Source organism: Cervus canadensis, chromosome 15, assembly GCF_019320065.1.
Source record: "Cervus canadensis isolate Bull #8, Minnesota chromosome 15, ASM1932006v1, whole genome shotgun sequence".
Taxonomy (NCBI): domain Eukaryota; kingdom Metazoa; phylum Chordata; class Mammalia; order Artiodactyla; family Cervidae; genus Cervus; species Cervus canadensis.
Window position 1 is genome coordinate 48,838,033 of NC_057400.1, and position 11,229 is coordinate 48,849,261.

Here is an 11,229-nt window from a genome sequence, read left to right on the forward strand (position 1 = left end):
TCAGGCTTCAAAATATCTTAACTGGCATTGTTGCTTACCTAAGAGTAAAATTCATCTTAGCCGCAGGTCATGGGCCTTATATTCCTGTGTGTTATTTTAAGATACTCTAAATTGTTCCTTTCTTTGAAGGTAACTTAAGTATAAATTTTTTTCCAAATGCAATTAAAAATAATCTTACTAAGCATGCAAATGTAAATTAATCACTCTTTGAAACTGGAGTTTTCTTTCCTATTAGCAGCTTAATTTACGACTAATGGATTGCTAAATGTAGTGGAGCTTTTATTCTAATGCTGTCTTTGTGACCCATCTTTTATTTTTAAGTTAAAGTATCCTTATAATCTAGTCCTTTTGGTGTTTCAGTATCTGAATCTTCTTGGAGATGGTCCTTGTGAGCTAAGTCTCATCTCAAGGGCCATTAGAGTGAGATCCATTTTTACATATTTACTCAATCATCTCTGCTTAGGCTGGAGCAGCAGTCCTCAGTTCTCACCTTCTCCCATCCCCACCCCACCTGAGAGAGGTGATATTGTCCTGCAGGAATGGGGGCTTCTCAAGTTGGGAGTGCAATGGATTCTAGGGTTCTCCAGTTGGAGGGTAGCAGTGACACAGAGAGAATGAGATGTGGGAAATCCCTCAGTTCATTCTGAAATGCTTCCCAGGAGACTCTGCCAGCTTTTCAATCCACCTCTTAAAGAATCATAAGGGACTGGATTGGAAAACATTCTTTGAAGCCAAACAAGCCACCATGTCCCTATTACCACCATCCTTAGAAAAGAAGTTCATGCCCCTCAGTTACTCAGGGGTGTTAAGGCCTGTTGGGATAAATGTTCACTTTGTTTGTAGGCATAAAGTAGGAGGTACAAACTATTTTAATTTAAAAGCAATAGAGTATTTCCTTAATTTCTTCCTACACTACCTCCTTATGAGACCATATTTTTTTTCATTCTTTATGGTAATGTGTAGACTTATATCCTGATGCCAAGTCATCCTCATGACTTGATGAGTCTGAATGGAGGATGGAAGAACTCTGGAATGATGGGAGTCAATTCATGATGATCCAGTCAGTACATTTTTCTTGGGAAATATTTTAAACTGTTCCTTACCCAGCAAGTACCCCAAATGCCTCCTGCTGCCGTTAGTTGTTATGTTGTATATAAAACAAAATTTCTACTTAATTCTAGCAGACAGAAAGACAAATTAAATCATACAAGAATACATTAAAAAGCCAAATAAGAGTGATGTTTTAATGATCAGAGCTAGTAAATATCTCCATTAGTGTAATTAATTGAGAGCTGACTCTAAAGGATTCTCAAAGAGAATGTGATCATCAAAGAATAAATAGTTCCATTTGTACCAAATTCCTATAGTGCCATTCTAGTAGTATGGTATGCTACTTTGCCAGTAAGAGTGGGGTTCATGGTCTAGTACATTCTGAATATCCAAAGGTAACTTAAGGAAGTCAGCAAGGCTAACTACCTGTGATGCCTAAATCCACCTACATTCCTTGATCACTGACTTTTTTGCCCAAAAGTCTATCTCCAATGAAGAGGAACTTATTGCTCTGGCAATGTTCCTATCTGGTTTGATTTTTTTAATATTTAGATGTTTTCCTTTATGTATGACTGCATGTGTACTTCTGAGCATGCTATACCTTGTTGATTTCTTCAAAGGTGGTTGCACTCACCTTCTTGTGTTCCACAGGTGTCCAAGGATGATCGAAGTGATATTGAGTCTAGCTCAGATGAGGAGGACTCGGAACCTCCAGGAAAGAACCCCCATACTGCGACCACCACCAATGGGACCAGTGGTACCAACGGGTATCTCCTCACTGGCGCTTGTGCCATGGATGATTAATTACTCAAAACTACAAGTCCCAAACAAAGTGAACTGTTCATTCCTGGAAGTATTTAATAAATTGCAAATGCAGTTCCTTTCATAATCTCTCAGCACCAGAAACAAAAATTAGGATTTATCAAAGCATTTTGAATAGTGCACTGCCATATGTCCTGTCTGTGAATGAAGAAGAATTACCATTCTATATATGTAGGCATGCTTTATGTAATTGACACAAGGGAACGGTATTTGCATTTGTACTGTCTTAGAATATTATTTATTTTCTTTTTGTATTTGTTTGTAAATCTGTGGACAAAAGAGGGTTTCCTCACTCCTTTTACTCTCTGGGTTCATGACAGTGAGGGAGATGCTCCATTTGCTTCTACCCCTTTCTTGCTATGACCTAGTCCACTAGGAGCATCAGCTTAATTGGTCACTTAGAACAAGCAAAACCCAGTGCAAGATTCTCGTGCAGCTCCAAATAGGTTTGCTCTCTTTGTGTTACAATGCCCATTCTGAAATGGCCTATTCAGTCTCAAGTGACCTTTCTCCCAGGGTAAAGTTGAAACAGGATGAGCTCAGTCTTGTAATTGTCATTTTTCATGATCAGTTGGTGGTGGTGGTGGTTTAGTCGTGAAGTCGTGTCCAACTCTTGTGACCCCATGGACTAGTGTAGCCTGCCAGACTCCTCTGTCCATGGGATTCTCCAGGCAAGAATACTGGAGTGGGTTGCAATCGAACTCGGGTCTCCTGCACTGCAGGTAGATTTTTTACCAACTAAGCTACGAGGGAAGCCTTTCATGGTCAATTAGCTTGTTCCAAATAGAGTGTGGCTATTGGAGGACTTAAAATTTTTTTGTGTGTATTAAATTGCTTTGGAATAGACTTCATTTCTTGTGCACACAGCCAAAGTTTCTTCAGTGAGGATGGTAGCTAGTTAGGGACTAACTTTTTAGGTTACAGAGACTTTTTTTTTTTATTCTCCATTATGGGGTCAGTGCTCCAGCTCTGAAGGAAGACTTAAGTTCATGGTTACAAACAAAGAAATCAGTCTTCCTGCTGGGAATTTGTCCCATGATCTGAGAATAATACAAAGAGAGCAGCAGATTTCAACCAGGTTTTACCACTACCCCTTTAACTAGTGCAGTCTTCCACTATGTTATGAAAAAAAGAAGCTAAATATATTTGAGGACAGAAAAATGAGACTTCCAAGAGTTGCCAAAAGTCACCTCTAGTGCAAAGCACTTTACTGCAACCAGCTTTCAAGAAAGCACCCTATCTAGTATTTGATCTTGTTTTTTTGGTTTTTTTTCCTGGGCAAAATAAAGCCAGTGAGGGTAAGACCATTTTACCCTTTGTCTTTTCTCCTTAAACATAATCCTAACAATACAGAACTTCCTGTTACTAGAAACTCCGCAGTGTTACACTGGAGGTCCTTTTGTCTGCTTCTTTGAAGGACTGGTTCATTTTCCAGGAATTTTTGTTCAAATGGAGCTATTTCCAGAAAAAAAGCAACAAAAATTCTACTCAGCAAATGAGAAAGACTACTGAAAAAATAAGTTTCCGTAGTCTCCTACAGGGCAGTGTTATTTATGTAGAGATAAGAAAACCATACACATAAACCAAAGATTTTATCTCTTTTCTTCCAACTTCTAGTAAAAGGGAATAAAAAGTTATTATAAATACTTATTTCATAAATCAGGAAGACCGTCTCCTGAAACAAAGAGTCCAAAACCACAATGCAGTGATATCCGTATGCAGGTCAGGACAAGTGAAAGGGACAGCAAAATACTAAGAAGTGCATGTCCTGCTCAAAGTCACTCACATTCAGTTCAATTTTTTTTTAATTGAAGTAAAACCTTGTCCCCACAATGTGCACCATGATTGTTAGTAGTTAAAAGAATGCTCCCAAACAAAACCTCACGCTGTAAAGTTAAATCTCTTCCCACCTATTTATAAAATAGTGTGTTTTTGGTATGGTCCATAGTAATGACTGAAGGGCCTTAGAAATATGTCTGCTTTTTTGTTGACAAACTGGTATAATTAACTCTTCTTGGAAAACCTTATTATTTTATTTCACAGAACAGGGGTATGTCTAGGAGAGTAATTTATGGATGGTCAAGTTGTAAGACCAATCATTAAATATGAAAAGTACTTGTCAAGTCATCTGAACATCTGCTAAAATGCAGATATATGAAGAGTAAACTAGCAAGCATGTTATAGCTGAAAATTTTTGATAAGGTGAAAATTTCTTCTCTAAAATATGGAACTAAAATATGGAATAGAAGAAAGCCTTGTGCCTTGCTTTAATATATAGAGCAAGTCCTCTGATGGGTGAAATAAACCAGAAAGCCACAGTGTGTTTCTATTTGGGTCATTTGACACTATTTAGCATAGAAGAATAATTTCAAAATATCTGCTTGTAAATTAAAGGTTTAGAAGACTTGCATGACATGAAGAAAATTGTCTGTCCTTAGCAAAGACATCTGAACATCTGACTTTTGTTCTTTAGAAGGAGAATTGGGAATTCTCAGAGCCTCCCTGACCACTGACAGTAACAACACAGTCTTCTATTTATCAATACATTTGTATTTCATTTTACATTTTAAGGCAAAGAGTTCTTTTTGATTCATCAAAATGGTGTTTGTAGGTCTTTTGAGATAAAGAATAATGTATCTTTGTCTACTGCTCTCCCATGGCGGCCTGATAAGCCTGAGAGAGAAAATATGTGAGATCTCATATCTTCTACCTGTGCCAGGCCATAGCTTTGGAAGTATATATTGTAATGTCAGCTGTAGGTTAGTAGGAATGTTGTTTCCCATTAATTGACTTAGCCTGTCCTGGTCATATTCAAATCTTCCCAAGGTACAAAGGGGTATGTAGGAAGGAATCTAGAAAAAGTAATATTTTATTCTCCAATTCTATAGCTTTTCTAGATCAATTAGAGGGAGAGAAATGTAGAAATTCAAGTAGAATTTGGCCTTGGGTCAATAAATGATATAAAAATGTGTGATCTGTGTATGTACATGTAGGTTTCTCAGAAAAACATGATAAAACCAAAATGTCACTGACTCATCCTTATCCATACTCTTTTCATGAAAACCATCCGCCATGTGCAATAGAAACTTCCCACCTCCCTTTTTACTGCCTGTTCACGCCACCTCCACAGCTGTGAGGGGAAGACTCCTTTCAGCCTCTTTGCCTCAGAGCTCAGATCATGAAGGCCCTAAGGTCAGCATCTAAGTAGTTCCCATTTCCAAATTAAGTGTTACAAATGTTGAGAGTAGGGGAGCAACTATTCGTATTTTAGATTATTAAACTAAGTGTTGAGGAAAATGCACAAGATTTCTGCTTCACCCAAGATTTTATTAACATTCAGCTCCTGCTCAACTGCTGGACAGATAGTGTCCTGAGATACCATCAGATAATCAAACAGGCATCTGACAAAGATGAACTAGGAAGAAAGGTAGGCTCTCCAAAGTAAACATGCAATTGGGTGAGAGAAATAACTCTTTAGTGGGATAAAATCAGGTCACCTGTAGCCAGAATGACAGGTAAACCTGAAAATGTCCTGTTCTGTTGCCAAACTTTTCGTTCTGAGTATTTGGCAGAGTTTGAATTTGAGCAGACTGCACACTGCTCCTTGGGTAGAAAGGGTCTGAATTTTCCACTCTGTAATTTCAACCTCATTGTTATTTGGGCTGAAGTAAGAAATCATATTTCATTTCAGCACACCTGAGTCTTTAAAAAAGAGCTCTTCCAAGAGAACTTTATGGACACCCATGATTGTTTCCAAGCTGTTCATGATTTTTGCTTTGGTAGTTATTTTTGTCCCCTACTTGGAGATGTTAATGCCAAAGTTGCCTGAATATTTGAGTATTTTTTCTTAATTTGAAGTATGAAAATTATACAGAATAGTTACAAAGGTATTAAATAATTCTCTTTATTAGTATGTCCTGTGATGGCGTTGTGTCCAAAGAGGTTTCAAGAAATTCTTTAGAAGTAAGAGGTTAAATGTTTACATTTCACATGCTATTTGAGGTCTTAAGATTCTAATTAGCTTCCTTTCCACCCCCCCTCTTTGTCTTTGGCTGATTCCTGCTTTGTAGATAAATATTAATAGCCCTGAAATGTTTCTAGTGTTCAAATAAGAACAAATCAGATCAATCAGCTATGTCCTGTCCATGAAAGGAGCACTGTCAATCACAAACAGTTAATGCAAAATGCAGCAAGATATTTTTTTAAGTGACATTATTGTTGTCCCTATAGTAGGTTTAAATATGTCTTGGTAAAATGAAATTGTACCATTTACAAATTACCAGATAGTAATTAACACTGTTTCACTGTGGACACAGTTTAATTCTTCATTTTTAATAGGCTGGAAACAGGCCCTGTGGTTTGCATTTGTATGCATGGACCCCTCCCGTCCCCTAGGGGGCGCTCAGTAGATGCTAAGGAGGCCTGTCCACTTGTCCACTTGTCCACTCTGTGCTGTTGAAATGCCTAACATTCACTCACAGGAAGCATACCTGATGCTGTTTTTTATGGAGGAAATTGTATTAAAGAACATAAAACATTATAAATAGCTGTTAATAAGATCTGTAATCACCCAAAAGAATACCTTAGTCTTTCCAACGTGAGTTCAACCTGAAGCCTTTGAATGGAACACATTACCAAATGTCCATAAGCTAAAATCCCCATCCAATCAAAGATATACTAAGTCTCTGCAAGCAGATAACACATGATAATGATGTCTCCGCAAGACTAGACATTCCCAAGAGTGCCCAGGAAGGAATGGGAAGGGACTGTTAGCCTAAGATCTAGCTTGTTTATCTTTCACTCACCTTCTTTTAAATCTGGAACTCTTAATAAAATGAATCTAAAATATTGTCACTTAGCTGCTATCAATTTCCCAATAACCATTGGACCAGTTGTGTATCACACTTCCTTCTCTGATTCCATTAAAAAATATATATATTGTGCTCCTATGAGCCTGTTTTCCTCAACACAAGTCAGTGAGAGCCTGGCTTCTTATTTTGGTGTGTGCTGCACGGCCTGGAAACCAGGGAACAACAGCTGTTGGTGCGATTTCTATTTTAAGTGAAAATTAGGTTTTATAGAGACAACTTTTTTCTTTTGGATCTACAACAGTTTTTTTTAAACTGTCACTGTAAATCTGCCCTTTAAAAAATAGGGGTTTTTAAAGATTAGTTGCCAAATAGAAATTCACTCTGTAGTAGGAACAGTTATATGGTGATTCTGGAACTTTAACTTCACGCTTCTTTAATTTAAACATGGAAAATAGCCTCCAAGTTTGATTTCCCGAAGTTTCATAAAGCCTCTAAGCTCATGATTTTCGTCTCCTTTTTGCCCACATAATGAGTTACCTCCATAGCCATTTGGTGTCATGCAGAAGGGAGGTGGTTAGTTTAGGGATTTGATTTTTTTCAACTTGCAGTGAGAAATAGGATAGGTGACAAAACCTTACTTGTTGAGACAATTCAGTGCTTAAGCATCTCTGTCAGAAATGGAATGATGTACTGTTAGCCAATTAGAATTATTTTATGTATTGTTATTGTATTTTGCTGATTTTTATATGAAAATATAATTATTCATTCTCAATCTCTGGAAGCAGTCATTATTATGAGGATCATTTTACTTTGAAAACACTTTCATAATAAAGATAAGTCTTAAGAGTACAGTGTAAATGCCCTTTTCTGTAAGCACTACTGAACTTGTATTGGTAATATGCCACATCTTCCTGGACAAGATTCATTTCAGTGTTCACATCATCCTACAGTTTTCTTGTAAGCCTCCTCAAATCCCAGTAGTCACTATGATTACAAAAAAGGAATGTAATATTTATATGTTATATATATATATATATTGTTATAGGTTATTTTGTCAAGAATTTAGCTAAGCTACTTGATGGTGTTGTTATCTCAGCATCCACTTTGTTTGCCAAACAGCCTGCAGGGACCATAGCTTGACACTAAGCCCCTCATACAGGTGCATGTCCTGAATAGCAGCCCAGAGTCACAAGCAGATGTAACTCCCTGATATGATTTCCCCAACAGCCCTTGTGATCAAGTCTCCTGCCTCCCAGTGCTTTTGTATGCCTTATGCATCCCTTAGATAAGACCCACCCTCCCCAGGGCAGGCGGCTTACCAAAACCTCTTTCTTTTGGCTTGAATTGACCGATCTGGCCATGGCCCAGGGACTCCAAGGCTCTGCACCCATGGACCCTAATAAAGGCATGTGCCCCAGCTCCTGTCTCTTTCTCTCTCTCTGTACTCTGCCTGACCTTCCCGTGTGGCCCCTTCTGGTGCGCCATGTACTCCCCCCAGGACCTGTGACTAATAAACCTCTCTATTTCAAGTTCTCTTGTGGTCTTTTGGACTCTGTTGTTGGTTCACCATCCAACACCCTGTGCTCCACTTAACAAAGGTTAATTCAGCAGACTTATACCATAATTCTATGTTATATATACATATATAACATATCTATGTTATAATATCACTTTGACAATTAAGATATAAAAGCTCCGAGTTAAATTTTATGTAGTACTTCATTCTGAAAAACAAGAATTTACAAAGTTATCGGTTCAAATATATCAAACTGTACTGATTTTTTCCAAGCTATAAAAAAGGCACTTAGGATAAACAACACAAAGCCCAACACACACAAAATTGTCCCTCAGAGAATGTGCGCTCACAGGAGCTTGACTGACAACATCTCGGGGTCTGCGCCCCGCTTTGTTAGATCTTCTCTTATTCTTTGTCTTTCCTGTGTAACTCTGTCTCCCCCAGCTGCTCTTCTGCTCTAAGCTTATGTCATCTCATATCTCAAGAGCTATAAAAATAGCACTGACATTCAACCAGACACCCCCACCACCACCAGGATTATAAAAAATTAAGCAAACACCCTATTAAAAATCTTACACATATCATAACCACCCCCAACAACATTCTGACTCCAAGTATGAGTTACTGTAATAAATTAAACCACCATAATTTTTCTGAGGCACAAAAAGACTATTAGCGATGCACCGTTTGGGGAAGCCAGGAACTCTTCCAGGTCTGTTAACGTAGCATAGCACCTATGCTAGAACTCTACAAGCATCTCTCCCAAATAATCATGATGCAGCTCAGCTTCTCTGGGCCCCCTTCCTTACTGCTGGGAAACATCCATCCAGGTACACGTACTTTCTGTTTCCATCAGCCCCGTGCTTGCTTCACCCGGAGCAGTGGCAGCAATGCCAACAATGGTGAAAGATGGCAGGGCAGCCCGACAGCCACCAGCATGCAGGGCGGTCCCTCAGAACCAGTCACCTCAGTGAATGGAGCCTGAGGACCACATCCCCAAAGCTGCTGTAACCTGAGGAAAGAAAAGTGATATCACTCCTAAACACTGCAGTTTGAAAATTATGTAAAGTGTCTTTCAGAGTCCAGGCAGGAAACAGAAGTCACTGTTAGATGGTTGAGTGGAAGAAACTTAATGAAAGGACTATTTTCAGAGGCCTGGGTAGGACTATAAGGTCAAACATGGGCTGGTAAAACACCCAGAGTCCAGCAAGCATGGGAAGCAGTTACCACCCTTGGCTGTAACCAGAGGCCATTGAAAGGAGGTGGCGTGGAGAAGCTGCCCTGTGGGGACTGGAAACTTGAATGGGGAGCCAACATCCTCCAATATCTCTCTTTATTCCCACCTTCACACCGCCATTGGCTGAACTCAACTGGAAAGCTCCCAGTGGGAGCCCAGGGAGATGTGAACAGAAGGGGTCAGTCTCCCACATGCGGAGCAGAGATCTGGTAGGGGGTGGAAATGAAGAGCAAACAGAATAACCAGCATAAAGCTGGTTTCTGGTGGTGTTTCTGGAGACTTGTCTAGGGCCTGGCAATTAACAAGGCACAAAAGATGTTGGAGAAACAAGAACCCACTGGTGAGATGTGAGCCATCAGCAATAAATATTGCATTACTTAGGAAGAAAGATGAGCATGAGTTCTCAACTTGTCTCCAAGTCTTTCCCTTTGGGGGGACCACATCCTCACACTGGTTCCCAGGGACAGAAAAGTTGAAGGTTTTGTGGCAGGACTCAGATAAGGGAAGCTACCTGCATTACCAGCTTCACAGATCCAGGCACCCAGGACATAAGTGGAGAAAGATGCAGGTTAGAGAAGTATCTAGAAACAAACAGAAGAACTTAGCAGAGAGGGTGTTGAAGAGCTGGGAGAATTAATCAACTAGATTTGGAGGGGGGGGAATGGGTTAAGAAGGTCTAGCTCTGGGATTCATAACAAGTATTGAAGCAATTCTTTAGGCTTGTTTTTAAAGTAATGAATAATAAAACTAGTCAAAGCTATGGTTTTTCCAGTAGTCATGTATGGCTGTGAGAGTTAGACCATAAAGAAGGTGGAGCAACAAAGAACTGATGCTTTTGAACCGTGGTGCTGAAGAAGACTCTTGAGAGTCTCTTGGATAACAAGGAGATCAAGCCAGTCAATTGTAAAGGAAATCAACCCTGAATATTCATTGGAAGGACTGATGCTGAAGCTGAAGCCTCACTACTTTGGCCACCTGATGCGAAGAGCTGACTCATTAGAAAAGACCCTGATGCTGGGAAAGATTGCAGGTAGGAGGAGAAGGGGGTGACAGAGGATGAGATGGTTGGGTGGCACCATTGATTCAATGGACATGAGTTTGAGCAAACTCCAGGAGATGGTGAAAGACAGGGATGCCTGGCATGCTACAATCCATGGGGTTGCGAAGTGTCGGACATGACGGAGCAACTGAACAACAGTAGTTGGCATAGCTAGAGATAACTTGAACAGCAAAGGCTCACGTTCCTGGATTCATCATTCAATCATCAACCGTTTAAAAATATTTATAGAAAGCCCATTTGGTACTAGGAATTGTTGTAGACATTAAGACTAGAAGGGTGACTAAGACACATTTAATTCCTGCTTTCATGAAATTAATAATTTAGTAAGGAAAGGGAAAAACAAAACAAAAAAAAATGATGAATATTAGTTTGTCAGAGCTGCCATAACAAAATATCACAGACAGGGTGACTTAACAGAAATTTATCACTTCACCCACTTCCCCTGGCTCTGGAGACAAAAGTCTGAAATCAAAGTGTCAGCAGGGTTGATTGTTTTCAGAGTTCTCTCTCCTTGGCTTGCCTTCTTATGATGTCTTCACACTGTCTTTTCTCTGTGTATCTGTCTGTGTACTAATGTCTTCTTTTTAGGACAGCAGTCATTCTGAATTACAGCCTACCCTAAGAGCCTTATTTTACCTTAATCACCTTTTTTTTTTAACCATTGGTGAAATTTTTGTTACATTAATCTCTTTTTTTCCAACAAAAGGGCAAAAACAAAGTTTCAAGGGTATCA

At 39.3% G+C, this 11,229-nt stretch overlaps 1 protein-coding gene across 3 annotated transcripts in view; it reads left to right on the forward strand.

Moving 5' to 3' along the window:
• The window catches only part of CERS6 (ceramide synthase 6), a 329,104-nt gene extending 320,892 nt beyond the window's left edge, over window positions 1-8,212 (forward strand). For all 3 annotated transcript variants that reach the window (XM_043488025.1, XM_043488027.1, XM_043488026.1), the window contains one exon: window positions 1,702-8,212. In XM_043488025.1, coding sequence (XP_043343960.1) covers window positions 1,702-1,854 — 153 coding nt within the window. In that variant the 3' untranslated portion in view covers window positions 1,855-8,212. The remainder of the gene's footprint in view (window positions 1-1,701) is intronic.
• The last annotated feature ends 3,017 nt before the right edge of the window (window positions 8,213-11,229 follow it).